Source organism: Pyrus communis, chromosome 17 (genome assembly GCF_963583255.1).
Source record: "Pyrus communis chromosome 17, drPyrComm1.1, whole genome shotgun sequence".
Taxonomy (NCBI): domain Eukaryota; kingdom Viridiplantae; phylum Streptophyta; class Magnoliopsida; order Rosales; family Rosaceae; genus Pyrus; species Pyrus communis.
This window is the reverse complement of record NC_084819.1, coordinates 20435886-20455453: the sequence shown is the minus strand read 5'-3', so window position 1 is coordinate 20455453 and position 19568 is coordinate 20435886. Positions and strand designations below refer to the sequence as shown.

Below are 19568 nucleotides of genomic sequence, written 5' to 3'. Positions count from 1 at the left end.
TTTCTCTATTATCTTGCTTCCCCTCGTTCTTGATAAGTAAACATACTAATGTGCAATATGATGAACTTGAAGATCCGTTTCAGTTGGTCATGTACTAAAAAAACGCCTAAAAGCTAATGTTTGATCTCTAAATAATAATTGTACACATACTCAAATGTTAGGGGACCAATTGATGGCTTCGCTGCTACAACCCACTTTCTAGGGACGGGAAGACTCACAGAGATATTTCAGTCTCTCGTTAGCTATCATCGTGTGATTCACGAGTGCCAGAAATCGAATCCAAAACATACTATATGAAATACGAACTTAGTATTCGTCTCCGACCAGAATCATCTCGTATACTCAAATGTTTTCTTAATGCGTTATGTTTTTATATGTTCCTAGACAACTTTATTAATGAAATAAAGTTTAACCTTTTTTATTAGGGTCGGATAAATGTTTATCACAGCTTGTCACTTGTCAGAAAATCAGACAACATTATGGGGAGATCATTCCACAAAAACAACGTCGTAATCATACAACATTAACATTTTAACCACATAAATTACTCTCCCTCCAATCTCCAACAATTTCTGTCGTATAATCTCTCTCCCTCCAAAAACTCCACAACCATGCTTTGCTCCTTCCACTCCCCTCTCCGCCTCCACCCCCTCAAAACCCACAAGCCCCTAACCATAATCTGCTCCTCCCAACCCAAACCACCACCGCCACCCAAGAAACGAGCCGCCGCGGACGGCCGAAGGCCCTCCCCCAGGTTCGGTAAAAAGCACGGCGCCTCGAGAAGGTCGGTTCTGAAGAAAACGTTCAAGCAGGAGCAGGTGAGCTTCACCACTCCAATTTCCGATGACCCCATTGTTGGTATCATCGGCGGAGGCATGGCGGGCCTCGCCTGTGCTCTCTTTCTGGAGAAACGCGGCGTCCGCTCCACCGTTTTCGACACGGTTTGTTGCTTATTTCCTTCAAGTTTTTAGCTTTTTGTAATTGGTAATGTTTGTTTTGATGTGAGTGTTTTTAATTTTATCTGTTTAGTTTGTGTGGATTATTTACTTTTGTTATTACTCTGAATTTTCATTTGTGGATAAGACATTGCAAAAAGCTTACACCTTTACTATGCTAGTTGGTATTTACTATTTAGGCTCGTTTGAGATTGCTTTTGTAAGAAGCATTTTTGCTCAAAAGTGCTTTCACTGAAAGTGCTTATAGGTAAACATATCGAACTTTTTATTTAAAATCAAGTGCTTCTTAAAATTCACTTGGAAGTGTTTCCTTAAGAAGAACCTAGCAAGTGCATCCTTTGAAAGTGCTTCTGCTAGAAGTGCTGTTATCATAAATATGTCAAATTTTAGCAAAATATCAAGCGGTTCATGGAATAGCACGTAGAGGTGCTTCCTAAAGCAGTACCGAGCGAGTGCTTCTCTAGAAAGCGGTTCTAGGACCCAGAAGTTCTTTTGATTTTTTCTATCATACATAGTATAATATGCTTTTGGGTTGTCAGAAAGCAGTTTTAGCTCTTTTAGAAGCAATCCCGAGCATGCCCTTAATGAAACTATGGAAAAGAACCCCGAATGGGATGCATATATAGTTATGGTTACCAAGTTATAAATTTGAAAGTTGGATTTATGTTCCAAATGTTTCTAGTGCCACATGACAATGATTTGCTGTCATAGGGTATTCATGGTTTGGGAGGAAGATTGGGAACCAGAGTAGTGGATCCTCAGCCTCTGATATTTGATCATGCAGCTCAGTTCTTTACAGCCAGTGATCCTCAGTTTGTTGGGTTGGTTCAAGGGTGGTTGGAGCAAGGTCTGGTTCGAGAATGGCAGGGTACGATAGGAGAGCTTGAAGTGGGTGGTAATTTTGCTCAGCTGCCTTCTTCTTCTCCAAGGTATGTAGGTGCTAATGGAATGCGCCCCGTTGCTGACTCATTACTTTCTCAGGTAAAGTAACCTTGCTTCTAGACTCATATTTATAAATTATAAATGTAAGATTTAGTTGGTTCGATAGCATGGTTAGACTTGTTAAGATACGGTAACATTTAGTAGCTTCAATGGCATGGTTGTCCTTGTTAAGATATGCTGATTGACGTTTTTAACATACCATGTCATGGCTAATTAGAATGTTGATACGTGGTGCAGGCTCGTATGATTAATGTGGAGAGACCTTGCTGGATAAGTAAACTCGAGCCCTTCAATGGGATGTGGCATTTGAGTGAGAATGGAAAACCGCATGGGAAGTTTGATGCGATTGTTATCGCGCATAATGGTAACATAGTGCCTCGTTATTGCTTTTCAAGTGTAATTTTCTGTTGCTGTGGCATCTTCACATCATACAGAAACCTTAAATGCTGTTTGCCTTTTTTCTTTTTGTTTTTGAAAGCGTGTTGCATAATTCATTGTATAGGGGCTTTTCTACATGTTCGTGTACGCATCTGATATTCACAATGCCCTTGTATATGTTCTTGAATGTGTGTGGTCACTCTTCTCTTTTATTTAATTTTCCAATAGGTAAATGTGCAAACCGCTTACTTGCATCATCGGGCTTACCACTAGTTTATGGACAAATGAAGGTACATCTAAAATCCATGGGTTCAATTGATTTGATGTCACATATCTACGTCAATTACCCTTTCGGTCATGATTGAATTGTCTTGAACTGTATTCTACTGTTCTTCTAATGCCTTTCTGTTTGATGCTGGTAGAGGCTGGAATTGAGCTCGATATGGGCCCTCCTTGCAGCATTTGAGGATCCACTTCAAATTCCTTTCGAAGGAGCTTTTGTAAAAGGGGTTGATTCCGTCTCTTGGATGGCAAATAATACCACAAAACTCCAGGGTTCCCAAAGTAAAGGTCCTCACTGTTGGACCTTTCTTAGTACTGCAGCTTATGGGAAGCGGAACAAGGTTCCACAGGTATATTTCAACGCAAACACAGCCATATATTCACACAAGAGCAAGCTGTTTACAAAAGCACAGATGAAAGGCCCTTGATCATTACTTGAAATGAAACGAACGAGAGTTATGAGGATTTCCAATTTAGACACCGAATTGTCATGCATAATACTTTGTTAGAAGACTAGTAGATATGACGTTGCGCTAACTGTCAATGTGCAGGAGAATATACCAACTGCCACGGCAGAGAAGGTGAAGGCGGGCATGCTCTCGGGTGTTGAAGATGCTCTCGGATTACCTAAAGGATCACTTCAGAGCCCCTTTTACACTCGAATCCAGTTATGGTGAGAAGCTGCACTGAGTGATTATGAAGCTTACTTGAATGAAATGCTCTTGTAATTCAGAGGTTTATTTTTACGTAATGTGGGATATGCAGGGGTGCGGCACTTCCAACTAATACACCCGGCGTCCCCTGCATCTTTGATCCTCTTGGAAGGGCTGGTATATGTGGTGATTGGTTACTGGGTTCAAATGTCGAGTCAGCCGCCTTAAGTGGAATTGCTCTTGCCAATCATGTAAGTCTCTCTTTGAATTTCTTGTTTTTCTTCACCAAAAGATCAAGTAATACAAGGAAAGTTGCAAGGAAGAGTTCCATGAATCGAATTGGTTTTCCGAATGCAGATTGCAGACTATTTCCAAAGCAGCGGAGACCGTCCTGAAGAGTTTGCTGTTGGTTTACGCAATGAGTTTCAAAATCTTAAAGGACATGATATCGGACAATTTCCCGGGATGGAGTTTGAAACACAGACGGCTACAGAACAAGCATACGAACTTACCACTTAAACCGCGTCATCACATGAAGAAAATTAGAGGTTTTGTATGCCATTGAGCTTTCAACAACATATGGTTTACACCAAAATGTGAAGCAATACAAAGAGGATCAAGTTTCGCATCCTCTCTGTATGTAAAGGGTAGCCCATGTCAAGGATGCAGAGTAGGGGGCTGGTTGCCTCTTCTCCATGTTCATGTTTTCGTGTTATGTGTTCTATGTGTTCATGTTATAACACGTGTATTTGATGCCGGTGAATGTGTATCAAACTCTAATTATCCAATTTTGTGAATGTCTATTGAACTCTAATTATCCAATTTTATGCGACAACCCGTTCCTTAACATAATAATAAATATGGATTAGATTAGATGATCAAGGTAAAGATGAAGATGCTATATCATAACTAAAGTTGATTAGTTATTAGTTTTGTATAAGGTGTCATTTATGTAATGAGTTTATCTTGTGTGATAGCTTAGACTAGCTAAAGGTAAATAGTCAAAAGACTATATATATGTAATTGTATTATTCCTTTGACATAATGAGAAAATACAGAAAGCTTAATACTTAAGAAACCTCTCTCTCTCTCTTTCTTTTCTCTCTTCTTTCTTCTCTCTCTTTCGTTTGCAAGAACACAGATCTTCTACATGGTATCCTTCGCCGCTTGCCTCACAGCCATTTCGATCCATTCTTCCGCTTTGTTTCTCTGATCTTTGCTGTTCCTTTCTTGCAATTTGTGTTTCTGATTACCATGGCGTTTCCGTCTGATTCTGCATCTCCTGGATCTCTTCAGAATTCTGCCCCAAATCCTTCGACAAACCCTAATTTGTCAAATTAGTATGCTTCTCTCACAATTCAGAATATTGGCAGCATGGTGCCGATCAAGCTCAAGAGATCTAACTATCTTCCATGGCGTGCTTTGTTTGCACCGATTCTCCGACGCTACAAACTTCTAGGTCTAGTTGAAGGTACTGAGCCATGTCCACCGCCATTTCTTCAAGATCAAACCGTTAATCCAGATTTTGAGATCTGGTATGAAAAGGATCAGAACCTGTTGATTTGGTTGAATTCTACACTATCGGAAGATGTCATTCCGTTTACTGTTGGTGTCTCTTCTGCTCGTGATCTTTGGATCAAGCTGGAACACCGTTTTGGTGGTGTCTCTGATGCTCACATCCATCAACTCCGGTCTCGTCTTCAAGCAATTCAAAAAGGTGCTCAATCCATGGCGGATTATCTTCAACAACTCAAAGAACTCTCTGATTCTCTCTCTGCTGCTGGTGCACCTATTTCTGATCGAGATCTCATTGCGGCCACTCTTGCTGGACTACCTGATGAATTTGAATCATTTATTGATTCCGTCATGTTACGCCTCTCTTCCACGTCTTTGGATGAGTTACACGGCCTTCTTCTTACCAAGGAGCTTTCCATGTCTCGGCGAAAGCAGATCTCTTCTTCCTCTACAGCGCCCTTTCAAGCGTTCTCTGCTCAGTCTCAACCGCCTCTTCTTCCAACTCCACCGCCTCAAGCATATGCTGCTCAATCTCAACAATCTCTTCGATTCACCTCGAATCGTGGTCGAACTAACTATCGCGGTAATCATTATCCCAATTCTGGTCGGTATACCAACAATCGTGGTTATAGAGGCAATTATCGAGGTTCATCTTCCAATCGTGGTCATCCACAAGGTGTTCGTAATTCTTATGTCAACAGCTCTCATGATTCTTGCCAAATCTGTGGTTCTCATAGTCATGCAGCAATCGATTGCTTCGATCGCATGAATCCTGGCATTTCTGGGAAGATTCCTCCTGCAAAACTTGCAGCCATGTGTGCTCACTACAACTCCAAATCTTCTCCCTCTTGGCTATTGGACTCTGGCGCCACTTCTCATATCACTCACGACATTGCCAACCTATCTTCACCAACACCGTACACTGGCGAGGACAAAGTTTATGTCGGTAATGGTAACGGTCTCTCTATTCATCATATTGGCTCTTCTTCTTTGCATTCTCCTACTGCTAAATTTCATTTGAGTAATGTCCTTCATGTTCCTCAAATGAAACACAATCTGTTATCTGCATCCCAATTTCTCAAAGATAACTATTGTGCCTTAACACTTGATTCTGATGGATCTGTTCTAAAGGATCGTGCTACGGGGAGGACGCTTTTGCAGGGCCCCGTTAAAGATGGCTTTTATCCTCTGCGAAGTTGTCCTTCCATTCCTCCTTCTTCTGGATGCACTTATGCTTTTGTCAGTGCTCAAGGTTCAGTCAAACTGTGGCACAGTCGACTGGGACATCCTTCCTCCTTTATCTTTCGCAAAGTAATCTCCAGCAATAAGCTTGCTATTAAAGGTACATCCTCTGTTGACTTCTTTTGCTCCCAGTGTGCTATTGCGAAGAATCATAAACTACCCTTTAGTTCATCAACTACATTCACTTCTCAGTCCCTTGAGCTATTACATTGTGATTTGTGGGGACCTGCTTCTGTACCTTCAGTGAGTGGTTTTCGGTTTTACTTTCTTATTGTTGATGACTCTAGCAAGTACAGTTGGTGTTTTCCTTTAAAGAATAAATCAGAGGTGTACTCTACTTTTGTAATCTTCAAAGCTTATGTTGAGAATATTGTTGGTAATAAAATCAAGATTCTTCGTTCAGATTCTGGGGGTGAATTTACCAGTTTGCAATTTAAGGCTTTTCTTCATACTCACGGTATTGTTCATCAACTTAGTTGTCCCCACACACCAGAACAAAATGGTTGTGTGGAGAGGAAACATAGACATCTTGTGGAGACTGCTCGGACCTTATTAGTTGAATCTAGTCTTCCTCATCTCTATTGGGTTGAAGCCTTTACCACTGCAGTTTATCTTATTAATAGACTGCCTATCTCAGGAAATACAAAATCTCCGTGGGAATTGCTGTTTAACAAATATCCAGATCACTCCAAACTTAAGGTCTTTGGGTGTAGTTGTTATCCATGGTTAAAGCCCTACATTTCTTCTAAACTTGATGGGAAAAGTAAGCGATGTATCTTCTTGGGTTACAGTTTGCAACACAAAGGTTATAGGTGTTTGGATTTGGACCATAATCGGATTTATGTCTCTAGGCATGTTACTTTTGATGAGGCAACTTTTCCATTTAAAGATGTCATCTCTGTCCAATCCTCTGTTGATCAGTCTCATTCTGTACCTTCATCAATTGATCTTCACTTTTCCATGCCCACATCTATACCCCCTGCACCCGTGTCTTTATCATCCTCACTACCATCTTCTTCCCCATCTACTATTCCTTCTCAACCTGTCTCTCAACCTGTCCCTCAACCTGTCTCTCCCTCTCCTTCTCAATCTGTTCATCAATCTGTTCCTCAACCTGTCCACCTACCTATCCCTCAACCTTCATTTGTTTCTAATCTGCATCCCATGGTTACTCGCTCCAAAAATGGTATTCATACACCTAGAGTATTCACAGCTACTAAACATCCTCTTCCTTCATCCACAGATTACATTCCTCATACTTACCTTCAAGCCTCTAAGTTTGAACATTGGAGAATGGCCATGCAACATGAATTCAATGCTCTTTTATCCACTGGCACTTGGACACTAGTTCCTTCTTCACCCTCTCACAATGTAGTTGGATGCAAATGGGTCTTTCGCATCAAAAAGCATCCTGATGGATCCATTGAGCGATACAAAGCACGCCTTGTTGCTAAGGGATTTCACCAAAAGGAAGGTCTTGACTATACAGAAACCTTCAGTCCAGTTGCAAAGCCGGTTACTATCAGACTGTTGTTATCCTTTGCTGTCCAGTTTAATTGGTCTCTCAAACAACTGGACATCAGCAATGCTTTTTTGCACGGTGACTTAAAAGAAGATGTGTTCATGGTTCAACCACCTGGGTTTCAAGATCCCAGCAAACCTACTCATGTGTGCAAACTCAGAAAATCTCTCTACGGCCTGAAACAGGCTCCTAGAGCTTGGTTTGACAAATTATTTCAAGCTCTTCACTCTCTGGGCTTTAGTCAATCCTCTTCTGATGCATCCTTATTTGTTCTTCATGCTCCAACTCTGGTTCTCGTACTTGTATATGTTGATGATATTCTGGTCAGTGGTCATGATGCTCACATCTGCAATCAGTTCATAGCTCAATTGAGTACTTTGTTTCCTGTTAAAGATCTCGGTCCCCTGCATTACTTTCTGGGTCTAGAAGTTCATCATACACCAGATGCTATGATTCTTCATCAAAACAAGTATCTACTTGATCTGCTGCAGAAAACACATATGACTGGTGCAAAGCCTTGTTCCACACCACTCAGCTCTACCAAATTAGATCATAGTGGGGACTTACTTGCTGATCCCACTGAATACAGATCACTTGTTGGTGCTCTTCAATACTTAACTTGGACACGACCTGATATTTCTTTCGCAGTCAATCAAATCTGTCAGTTTATGCATACACCCACTGTTCTTCACATGCAAGCAGCCAAACGTATATTGAGATTTCTCAAAGGCACTATCACTCATGGTCTTTTGTTTAAGAAAGGGGATTTGCATCTGTCAGCCTATTCTGATGCCGATTGGGCTGGTTGTTCTTATGACAGACGATCCACCAGTGGTTCATGTGTTTTTCTGGGCACCAACTTAATTAGCTGGAGTGCCAAGAAACAATCAACCGTAGCAAGATCATCCACGGAAGCTGAGTACCGTTCCTTGGCTCACACTGCTGCAAAAGTTACTTGGATTTGCAAGGTGCTCAAGGACTTTGGCTTTCCTCTCTCTCACAAACCCACTCTCTGGTGTGATAATATCTCTGCTTTATCTCTTGCTTCCAATCCTGTATTTCATGCTCGCACTAAGCATATAGAGATTGACTATCATTATATTCGTGAGTTAGTCCTTGCACATCTGGTTGAAGTCAAGTATGTGTGCAGTCAAGATCAAATTGCAGATATTCACACCAAAGCCTTATCTAAAAACCGGTTTCAGTTTTTGCAGTCCAAGCTTTCTCTTGGAATTCTAAATTCTTCCAAGTTTAGCTTGAGGGGGTGTAAAGATGAAGATGCTATATCATAACTAAAGTTGATTAGTTATTAGTTTTGTATAAGGTGTCATTTATGTAATGAGTTTATCTTGTGTGATAGCTTAGACTAGCTAAAGGTAAATAGTCAAAAGACTATATATATGTAATTGTATTATTCCTTTGACATAATGAGAAAATACAGAAAGCTTAATACTTAAGAAACCTCTCTCTCTCTCTTTCTTTTCTCTCTTCTTTCTTCTCTCTCTTTCGTTTGCAAGAACACAGATCTTCTACACAAGGCACCGCCTGTTTTCCTGCACTCAAGTTTTATCAATACATAACATTCTAGCAGCAAATTATGGCATGTTTACGTAAGTGGAATAGAACGGTAGGAATGGCAATTGCACTCATTCCAAGTGATTCAAAGTATTTACCAATACTTGGGGAAATACGTACGTGGAATAGGAATGGAAGTAACGGAATTACACTGATTCAAGTGTTATATCAACATTTATGAAATGAAAACATATGTGAAACCCACCTAAAGCGATGAATCAGACTCCTGATTTTCCCAAAATTAGACTACCCAATAATAAGTAGAAAACCAATCACTCATTTTGCATGTAAGACTGAATTGAAATAGATTTAAAATTACCAAATTTGTAGAATCATATAAAAACTTATCTATTATAATCCTCTATAAAATTAGCAAAAATTATAGAAGGAATGAAGGAAATTAATCTAAAAAAAAGGTATTTGATGTCATATTTTTTTTTTACTATTATAAAGGGAAATTACCAAAATTTATAGAAGGAATGAAGGAAAATAATATAAAGGCTTATATATATACTATTTACATTTTTTGTTTTTTATTTTGTTTTTTATTTAATTTTTATATTATAAATGTTTAGAGAGAGAGTTTGAAACTTATGGCGCATTTACGTAATCGTAATAAAAATATGAGGAATTGAATTGAAGAGTAATTGGAATGAGAATGAGTCAGAATCAGATTTTTGCTGAAGCTGTTTACTTAAATGTTCTGGAATCAGCCATCCCCTTAGTATAAAAATATCGATGTACTTAGAAATGTTCATGAATCGGAATAGAAATGACACTAATTCCATAAAACTGTTTGCTAATTCAGCAGAATCGGAATATAAACCAGTATGATTACTAAAATACCTTTTCCCAAATCAAATATTTTATATACTTTTTTTAATAAAATTTGATATAATATATAATAGTAATAAAAAAATAAATTGTTTTTTTATTTTATACACACATTAAATTGTTTTTGTTTATTTTTTATTTTTTATAAATTTAAGTATGTATTTTAATATTTAAATTTTCTTGCTCAAAATTGTAGTTTCTTTTTTTTGGCATATGGATGGAGTTGTGTATAATGTGAATGAGGGTATAATAAAAATAAAAAAAATACATTTTTGATTCCTCCACCGTTCAGAAATCCAAATATCATGGAGGAGTCCAATGCCTCAAATTTCAAGAATTGAATTCCATTTTTTTTGTGTAGGTCCCACACGTTGATTCGTAATCACAAGAATTATCCATAATTAAAATCGAATTCCCTAATGAGAGTTTCAAACCGGAAAGCACGCGTTGTAACCCAACATCATATCCATGTAAACAGAATTTTGGTTATCAACAATAAGCATCTCATTCATAATGTCATTCATACTACAGAAAAAAAGTTAGCAAATAACAACCCCCAAAGTTGTTGGAAAAATAACAAACAAATCAGAAAATATAACCCTACAAATTCTCTGTCAAACACGCTGTTTCTGTTCCACTCCCAAACTACCCTCACTCCCTAAACAAATTTACACAAACTACCCCCCTCCAGAAACGTCTCGGAACACCATCTCTAAGACTATCTCACTTCTTCGCCTTCCTCGCCGGAGCCTTCCTCTTCACCGGAGACTTCACACTCTTCGGCTTCCTCACAGCTCTCGCCGGAGCCACCGGCTTCTTCGCCTTAGCCTTAGACTTCACTTCCACCTTCTTCCCCGGCGACGTCCTCGTCGATGTTCTTGCCGCCTTGGCAGCAGGCTTGGCCGCCACCGCCTTCTTCACCTTTGGCTTCGCAGCTGCCGCCTTAGGTTTAGCAGCCACCCCTTTGGACTTGGGTTTAGCAGCAACCGCTTTCGACTTGGGCTTCGACGCAACCTTCGCCTTGGGCTTCGCAGCCGTTTTGGTCTTCGCCTTGGCGACCACCGCCGCCGACTTCTTAGGCTACGGCGCACCGGCCGTCTTCTCTTTCGCCGGAGCGGCGCCGCGGACCGGAGGCAGTTTGAACGAGTTTTTCACCTTGACGAGCTTTCCGGCAGCCACGAGCTTCTTCAAATGGTAGAGCAGAAGCTTCCTGAAGGTCGGCGGCAGATTCTTGTGCTTCTCCTCCACAAACTTGGTGATCGCGTACTGGCTCGATCCCGTCCTCTCCTTCAGCGCCACAATCGCCACCGTGATCATCTGAAAACCACAAAAACGACATCGCAATCAGCCTCCGAAAACACAAAACAGACGGCAACATCGTAAACTAAACCAGAATACCGATTTTCCGACCACGTACCTCGACGAATGGCGGGTGTGCAGGCGGAGACCTCGCCTTCTTGGCCTTGGCAGCGGAGACGCCAGTTCCAGTCATGGTCGTTGACTCGGCGGTTTGACTCAGTTAACTCGGAAACGGAATCGGAACGGATTTTTCGGATTTTGGATGGAGAGAATCAGAAAACGGGAAATGTGAAAAGCCAGTTGGGGGAGAAGGTGGTTTATATGGGGAGGAGGTGAATGGGAAGTGCTGAGCGCTGATTGGTCGGGGCAGTGCGATCCGGATCGAGGAATGTGCAAGTGTTTAAATTTGGGTCGTCGGATCGAGGGGTTATCTGCGGCTGGGATGAGAGTTTGGGGCGTGACTCGGATAGGATTGACCGCTTAAGCTTTTGTTTGAAGGCTGCTTTTTGTTTGGGTTGTCAAATATTTGATGGGGGATTTTAGGTTGTGTTTCTGAGTTGATTTGTAATGGGTGTAATTTTTTGGGTGGTTGATGGATTTTAGTGAGATTTTGATGGTTGTGAAGGTTAGAACGTGAAATTTCTAATGGGTGTTTGGTTGGTGGATTTGGATTTTTGGATTGGGAGAAATTTGGATTTGAAGATGGATTGGTCAAAACTAGGGTTTCTTTGGAGTTTGTTTGAGTTTGATTAGATTTTACGAGAATGTTTTAATTACATTTTCTTTTTTTTGGTCTTGGATTGTTGTAGGCTTGTAGAGGAGTGAATTGGTTCAAGAATCGTGAAATTCCGACAACAAATGAGTCACAAAATGTCGATCAGAAGGACGATGAAGTTGAACATATTTTGAATAGTTTGATAGTTTGTGATACCTAATTTTCATATGAAGACAAGCATGTGTATAATTTGTTATGATTTAATTCATCCAACACAAGTCGACTCATGTTTGAGGTGTTCTTTGAGGAACCACACAAAACAATGTAGCCATTCCAGATTCGATAATACATATCTCTTTCTCAATAATTTTCCTCTTTCTTCACTAACATTACATCATTTCACCATACAAACATTATTATCAAAACCATTCATTCTCTAATTACTATCATCTAAAAATCATTTCTGTACAAATTCATTTGATTTGAAAATTGTTTAGTCATCCATTTGAATAAAAGAAATTGACGATTCATCACATATTACAATATGGATGACTAAATGGCATCAGAATGAAATAGAGCTTTTTTTTAGATGATATGTGGATGATGATAAAGAAAATGAACGGTTTCGATTTTTCTTATTGTACGGTGAAATGATGACATATACGTTAGTGGGATATGAGAGAAGTATTGTCCTTCCATAGTTACCTTTCACTAATCACATATGACATTTTCTTCTAAATCAACTGCTCATTGTATAAAAATCTTAATTGTTACAAAAATTGTCTGAGTTGTTGGGTGCATATGAGACAGTAAAGGATTGCAAATTTGATTGATTTAGTACAAAGATGATCTCTAAATGGTGTTTTTAGAAATTAACTATTTCAATAACAACATGTATGATGAAAATTTGCTAATCACAACTGCATTAGCGAAAAGGTGCTTGTTCAATTTTGATTGTTCACTAGTTTTTTCGTTTTCAGGAAATCTAGTAACCTACACACATGTCTTGGTGAATTTTCGGTCTGCGTTCTGCCGAGAGGTTAGGTTTGATAAATTCACCAAGACATGTGTGTTGGCGCAACGCAAACCGAAAATTCACTTGTTAATTTTGGATAGGTGAGGAGTTTTCACGACTTAATAAGATATCCTGAATACTTAAATATATTAGGCCCTTTAAAGGAAGGTATTCTCATTTTTTTTTTCTTTAAAAAATAGGGGTTAGTTGTGGGACTCACTTCACATCGAATTTCAATGATCCGAACCGTCTATTTTGTTAATCTTGATTCATAGATCATCTTTAAAAAAAAATTCAATTCAATCCGAAACATTTGCCTATTTAATTATCACAATGAATTTTCATCGTTTCTTAGAGAATAAAGTATTCGTCAATTTTTTTTAATTCAATTAGATGTCTCAAATATTTTCGAATTGACTAATATTTTGCAAGGATGATTTATAAGGTGTAGCTTAAAAATAAACAGTTCAAATCATTGAAGTTCGATGTGTTGGAAGCGTCACAACTAATCTCCATTTAAAAAAAATGGAAATCCTTTCTCTTAAAGGCATCCAGTGAAAGATTCATAAATGTTTCTTCACATAGCTATTGGAAATTATATATTATAATATATAATCTTAATAATTGAATGAAAAATAGTGTTGACCATATTTCTTAGAAATGTTATGTTATTTAGGTGCATTTCTTTGTCAAATGATGTATACTTATAGATGAAAAGTTACATCTCTTTAACAATAAGTACTTGGGTGCTATATAAACTCATGAAACCATCATCATTAATATAGAAAATTAGAGTTAATTTTTACTCTTGAGAAATAGGGTTTCCCTACTTTGTTTTTATCATGCTTCGTGTGTTAAATTCCGAGTCGTGTCTTGAGAGTATGAAATATATAAAGTTCGCCAGAGTTCGAAGATTGAAGTGCTTTGACTTCCGATTATAGATTGTTGAATCCTAGGAGATGGACGCCTATCGAATTACAAGCACAAAAGTAGGGGCGAAATTCTATCTTTAGGACATTGCATTTATGTAAGCCTCAATCTCCAAGTTTGTCAGTTTTTTCTAATTTTATCTCTAGTTGTTTATATTAATCTTGTATACTATTGATGTTGTTATTTTATTTATGATTATTATCATTGTGCTTTTTTTCATATTTTTTAATATTGGTCCAACAATAGCAAGATGAAGCTCGCACATCTACTTGTCTTTGGCTTCCCACCCTGGCTCGGGTTTTTTTTTTTTTTTTAAGCTTTCAGGTGTCGTGCCCCATGTCACTCAAGCAGAACATCAAAATGAACATTGAGAAATTTCTTATATAGCAATGATAGCAGTTGGGCAATTGCATACACTAGATTTAATTGATCCACCAATGTCGTTTTCTTATAATATTATAGGAAAAATTATTTACCAATTTTAAGATAAGAAGTGTGAACACTCCTTATGACACGCAGTGGCAGAGTTTACAACAATGGGATCATGATTTCGATAAAAGAAAAATTATTACCCTATTTCGTTAAGTATTTGTCGGCACTTATTAAAATCTATTAACAACGCTAAAAGCTTGTTATGACATCTATTGATAACTGTTGTGTTCTTCTAGCATCTACTTCTATCAAGATGTGCCCATGCTAGTAGACTGTCAAGACCTACCTGCCAAAACTTTTTGAGCGAAACATTACGTCGAGAATATGGTGTGCACCATTGGGTTGCATAGAAGAAAAAGGAGAAGGAAAGACACAAGAAAGAAAGAAGAAAAAAGAAGGAAAGACACAGGAAAGAAAGAAGAATAATGGAGAAGGAAGAAGCAACAATAGGTTGTACTTCAACATTGTTCACTCTCTTTAGTTGGAGTTAAAGATAATTACCAACAAATGTACACGAGATTAAGAAGCTGTTGGAGTCATGAGCAGTCATTGACCCCAAGCTGACTCCGCTACTAATGACACGTTTACTTACTTGGTAGAGTTAGTACGGAATCAACTAGCTAGTCCCTCTGGTAGAAATAATTCCTTACTTTACAGGCATTAGAATGTAGATTTAAGAGCAAGTCTAGTGGAAAGGGCAAGGGTTAGGGGCTAGAGGCTTTATTTGGCCTCTCAAAATGCAATTATTCAAGAAATTGGTTGAGCTCGGCAATTTCCTTAACTACCAAGTCATGCTTTAGATTGGAAATAATCGTTGGTTAGACGCTCCGACAACAACTCAATACGAAGGAGCCAAGTAGGAAGACGAAACAACTATGTGTATAAGGTAAAAATGGAGAAACTTAACAATAAGAAAAAAGAAAAAAGAAAAAGAGGTTGCTTAGGGTTGCTTTTATAAATAACACTTATGCTGATCGACACTTTTGCTAGAAGTGCTTCTATACTCGAAATTTCAATTTTTTCATCAAACCTCGTTAAAAACACTTTTTACGGTTAGAAATTAGGAAAACTAATGAAAAAGGGTTTGAAAACTTTGAGTTTTAACGATAAGGACAAAATAAAGGGTAGAGTGAATAGTATCAGGATTGACGTTTTAATGTAAAAATATAATTTTTCATTAAAATAAACAGAATCATGAGCTTTTCATTAAAGTTTCGGTAGAAAATCTTCTTTTAAGCTTTTTCAAAAAGCAACCAATTATAACTAAACAATCCCAATAGGCCCAAACTTGATAGGCAAGCCCGGGAAAGGACCAGAACGGACTCTATAGTCTAGTACCCGTGGAGATACGGATACTCGGGGCGGACCCGACTCCTCCAAAGCTCCGGCAAATAACCCGTTAAATCGAGGACATATATAAACCCAACCATAAAAACCCTAATTTCCCCACTTCCACTGCAACTCCACCAGTCGCCTATTCTCTCTCTGTCCCTCTCTCCCTCTGCGAATTAGGGTTTCTTTTCTTCTTCAGCAAACATGGTGAGCTCAAACCCTCTTAACATTTCTCAATCAAGCATTTCTATTTTCCAATTTTCTAACTTTTGTGTACGATTTTTCGCGGGAATCAATCTGACTGCTTGCGGCGGTGGTTCGGTTGCCAGGCGGATGTGGAGGCTGATGTTGCTGCGGCAGGAGTCCCGAAGAAGAGGACGTTTAAGAAGTTCAGCTTCAGAGGCGTAGATTTGGATGCGCTTCTCGATATGTCGACTGATGAGCTTGTCAAGCTCTTCCCTGCCAGGGCTCGCAGAAGGTACATACAGATTGTGAATCTACGAATAAATATGTATAAGTACCTGTACTTGTATGTATGTATGTATATATATGTATGTATATATCTATTTATACTTGTTAGTTTGTACAATGGGTTTTGGTTAAGCTGAATGCTGTACTGTATCGGTGGGGTGATGAAATGGGTTCAGGTTCCAGAGAGGTTTGAAGAGAAAGCCAATGGCTTTGATCAAGAAGCTTCGCAAAGCTGTAAGAATTCTTATGTTTTCGGCACATGTTTCAGTTTTTTTTTTTTTTTTGGCTTTTGTCATTAATTTCTTGTTTGGATTATTCGATTAATGTGGTGTTTCGAATCAAGAATTATGCTTTAAATTTGTGATCAGTTAGTTGTCTCAGCTTATGAATCCGGAATAGTTTCTTGCGATGATTGGGAAGTTCATATAGAACTAAGCTAGAAATGAACGAAATCGAAATTCATTTTATCTTGGTTTATATATAGTCTCTTTTCTACTATGAGTGGTGAAGTAGATTAACTTAATTTGTATCAATGGATGCAGGATTCATTATATGTAGACGCCCCAACGAAAATCTCTTATTGTTATTTGATTTGCTATCGGTGCCTTCTTGAGAGTCTTTAAGTAATTCATGTTCTAGGACATATTGCAACAAGTTTAACATCTGCAATCATTTACTTTTTTCGTTATGAATGTTTGTTCTAACTCTATTGCCTTGCCATGTTTATTTATTTAAGAGCAAACTTATTGCGAGTGTATCTGTGTATTTATTATTGGTTTTCCATGCGTTTTGGAATAGAAAAGGGAGGCTCCACCTGGTGAGAAACCGGAGCCAGTTAGAACTCACCTCAGGAACATGATCATCGTACCTGAAATGATTGGTAGCATCATTGGTGTGTACAACGGCAAGACCTTCAACCAGGTTGAGATCAAGCCTGAGATGATCAGTCATTATCTTGCTGAGTTCTCCATAAGTTACAAGCCTGTCAAGCACGGAAGGCCCGGTATTGGTGCTACTCACTCTTCCAGGTTCATTCCCCTCAAGTGAAGTTTCTACTTCCTCCTTGATCACATGTTCCCTGATATCAGATGTTGAGAGCCTTTTAATTAAGTTATGGATTTGGATTTTCCTTTATCGATATCTTTTGAATGTTTTATCATTCTGTAAACAATGACAATGTCGACCGGCTTGTAGGATTTATCGGATAAAGATTTTCTTTCAATCAAGTTTATTAGTATCTGAATGTGTTTCATGTTGTGATCCTTAAATTGCTGTTGGATCCCTGACTGTACATTCAACGCTTCACCCATCCGGTACATGTCATAGTAGAATTTTGGTTTTGATAACGAGGGTTCGGAAGAATTGAACATTAAAAAAAACGCTTTCCATCAACTCAATTTACATTTCACATGAAATACTAGTTAGCCTATGTTTGTTCCGTTTGAAGCTCCATGTTATACAAGAAGTACCAGGATGCACTTCACAGCCGGAACTTTCCTGCAACGGGGTGTCTCTGGCGGTATTCCAAGCCAATGCCTCAGCGGGCGGACTGGGAATGCTTATGCTCGCCTTCGTAGGTGACTATGAGCATGGCAGGGTCTTCAAGGCATCTCTCTACATGTTTCCTCGCAGGACACCCTCTTATGCTGCTACATTTGTAGTATCCCCTACATCAATTCCCTTCATAAGCCAGACTGAAACAACCATAACAACTACAGAAGCATGTTTGAGCAGAGAAAATAGAATCGTTACCTTGGGTACGGGGAGCCCTTGATCGGCTTCTGCCCGTATTTCCGCCACGAAAACTCATCGGGAGGAATGTCTGAAGTCTTGTCACTAATGGCAGGGACCTTAAAAGTTCTTTTCACCCTCAGTTTCCTGTTAACAAAAACAACATTAGTTCAAGCGCTTTGGCTAGAGCGGATCTGCTCCCGCTATGCAACCGATTGAAGCCTCAACCCACAATTTAGATTAGTTTAAGGTAGAATATCGTTTGTTTCAAAATAGGTAAAAGAACACCCATCTTGAAAGCGATAATTTCAGAATAAAACTCACCTCTTCTTGGGATATTGGCATTTACCACTGCTGCCGCAATTCACACTCCCATTTTCCACCACACCAGTGCACCTACTTTGCTGCTGCGAACTCTGACCGGAAATCCGAGGCACGCCATTGATCAACCGAAAAGAATCTCTGCCGGTGTTGACCTCACCGCCGTCGCCTATGCTCAAACATGACATGAACGATCTGGCCGATGTCATGGAGGGGTTGAAGCTAGAGCTAGACCTATCAAATGCAAGGTTTATGCCACTGTCTATCCCAGAAAACACCATTTCACTCTGATATTTCACCTGCTGGGGGTGAAACTGCAATTTTTCTCTCTCTTCCTGGTGCTGCTTCAAAGTTTTTGTTTTGGGAATTTGGAGGGGAAGCTTGAGATTGGCATCCGGAACTGGGTTTCCTGGAAATTTTTTTTCTGCGTGGGGGGTTTTAGGAAAAGTAGGAGGGAGTAACTGGAGGGGTTTTGGTGAAATATCTGAATAATTAGGGCCGTCTGAGAAGATATTTTGAGGGAAAGGTGGTGGGTTTAGGTTTTTCTTCAACTTTCTCACTCTTCCTCTTCCATGGCTGAGGAGAGAGAGAACTCTCTTGAACTTGAACACTGCCACCTCAGTCTCCACCTGCAGGTTTTTCCATGGTTTTGGTTTGCACAAGAGATTGAGAACTCTGTGGCAGCTCCCAACTGCTGCTCTGTTAGCTGCCTCAACCTCCTCCATTCTCTCACTCTCTTTCTCTCTCTCTAAACTCTAAAAAACCTTGTCAAGATCAGATAGTGAAGTACCCAAGAGAAAGAAATAGTTGCGGATTAATTAAAAACTGAAAACGAAATGGTTATTAAACGACAGACAAAGTCCTACTAATGAACCTGCTGCATATATCAACTTGCTCCAAGTCCAACTCTTTTCCGTATTAAAAAAGTAAGTAAGATGGAAAACGGGAAAAAAGTGGTATGAAGAGATTGATTTGGGATGTGATGTGAAGAAAAACCAAGGCTCTCTATAGGAGAAGTGTGAAAGATGAACATAGAAAAAATAAATGATCAAAACGAGTGAAAGAGAAGACTTTTTGCTTTGTCTTTATAAATAAACGAAACATAAATTCAAACACGAGAAGAAAATAAGTTTTTCTCTTTTGAATATATGCCTTCGTAGCTGTTCTCACTTGATTTTTTTATTTTTAAAATCGAACGGTACGTTAAAGTAGAGTTGGTGATCTTAAAGAATGCATTTGTGCGAGTAATCTGGCTAAAACGATCATTTTCGTTTTCAAAATTCAACTGTGAAATGATTATTATTTTTTGTATGTCATTAACCATTTTTTTTATTATTTTAACCAATTTTTCAAATAATAAACTATTATAACAAAAAAATTAATCTTTTACTTCTATATAATTAAAGAAAATTTTCAAGACAGG

The 19568-nt window shown here is 38.9% G+C and overlaps 4 protein-coding genes across 4 annotated transcripts; 2 read left to right on the top strand and 2 right to left on the bottom strand.

Annotated features, from left to right (window-relative positions):
- The first annotated feature begins 457 nt into the window (after nt 1-457).
- LOC137723442 (uncharacterized) lies at nt 458-4033 on the top strand. Its single transcript, XM_068462639.1, has 8 exons — nt 458-941; nt 1668-1937; nt 2136-2262; nt 2505-2566; nt 2699-2908; nt 3110-3231; nt 3324-3462; nt 3569-4033. The coding sequence occupies exons 1-8, from the start codon at nt 612-614 to the stop codon at nt 3728-3730; spliced, it is 1422 nt and encodes a 473-aa protein (XP_068318740.1). The 5' UTR covers nt 458-611; the 3' UTR covers nt 3731-4033.
- A 6346-nt stretch (nt 4034-10379) lies between these two features.
- On the bottom strand, nt 10380-11492 carry LOC137723049 (histone H1-like). Its single transcript, XM_068462202.1, has 2 exons — nt 11317-11492; nt 10380-11216 (listed from the first exon to the last, which is right to left on the bottom strand). Exons 1-2 carry the CDS (start codon nt 11389-11391, stop codon nt 10980-10982), a joined length of 312 nt encoding a protein of 103 aa, XP_068318303.1. The 5' UTR covers nt 11392-11492; the 3' UTR covers nt 10380-10979.
- A 4237-nt stretch (nt 11493-15729) lies between these two features.
- On the top strand, nt 15730-17330 carry LOC137722283 (small ribosomal subunit protein uS19x). The gene is made up of 4 exons (XM_068461249.1): nt 15730-15829; nt 15952-16100; nt 16270-16327; nt 16892-17330. The coding sequence occupies exons 1-4, from the start codon at nt 15827-15829 to the stop codon at nt 17138-17140; spliced, it is 459 nt and encodes a 152-aa protein (XP_068317350.1). The 5' UTR covers nt 15730-15826; the 3' UTR covers nt 17141-17330.
- Nucleotides 16892-19040, bottom strand: LOC137722282 (probable WRKY transcription factor 74). Its single transcript, XM_068461248.1, has 3 exons — nt 18149-19040; nt 17846-17971; nt 16892-17760 (listed from the first exon to the last, which is right to left on the bottom strand). Exons 1-3 carry the CDS (start codon nt 18868-18870, stop codon nt 17631-17633), a joined length of 978 nt encoding a protein of 325 aa, XP_068317349.1. The 5' UTR covers nt 18871-19040; the 3' UTR covers nt 16892-17630.
- Between the last annotated feature and the right edge of the window lie 528 nt (nt 19041-19568).

Coding starts and splice junctions, on each gene's coding strand:
- LOC137723442 (XM_068462639.1), top strand. CDS start 612: ATGCTTTGCTCCTTCCACTCCCCTCTCCGCCTCCACCCCCTCAAAACC. Junction 942..1,667: donor GCTCCACCGTTTTCGACACG/GTTTGTTGCTTA, acceptor TTGCTGTCATAG/GGTATTCATGGTTTGGGAGG. Junction 2,263..2,504: donor GATTGTTATCGCGCATAATG/GTAACATAGTGC, acceptor ATTTTCCAATAG/GTAAATGTGCAAACCGCTTA.
- LOC137723049 (XM_068462202.1), bottom strand. CDS start 11,391: ATGACTGGAACTGGCGTCTCCGCTGCCAAGGCCAAGAAGGCGAGGTCT. Junction 11,217..11,316: donor CACACCCGCCATTCGTCGAG/GTACGTGGTCGG, acceptor TGTGGTTTTCAG/ATGATCACGGTGGCGATTGT.
- LOC137722283 (XM_068461249.1), top strand. Junction 16,101..16,269: donor CCTGCCAGGGCTCGCAGAAG/GTACATACAGAT, acceptor AAATGGGTTCAG/GTTCCAGAGAGGTTTGAAGA. Junction 16,328..16,891: donor TCAAGAAGCTTCGCAAAGCT/GTAAGAATTCTT, acceptor GTTTTGGAATAG/AAAAGGGAGGCTCCACCTGG.
- LOC137722282 (XM_068461248.1), bottom strand. CDS start 18,870: ATGGAGGAGGTTGAGGCAGCTAACAGAGCAGCAGTTGGGAGCTGCCAC. Junction 17,972..18,148: donor TGCCAATATCCCAAGAAGAG/GTGAGTTTTATT, acceptor TTTTGTTAACAG/GAAACTGAGGGTGAAAAGAA. Junction 17,761..17,845: donor AAGGGCTCCCCGTACCCAAG/GTAACGATTCTA, acceptor GAATTGATGTAG/GGGATACTACAAATGTAGCA.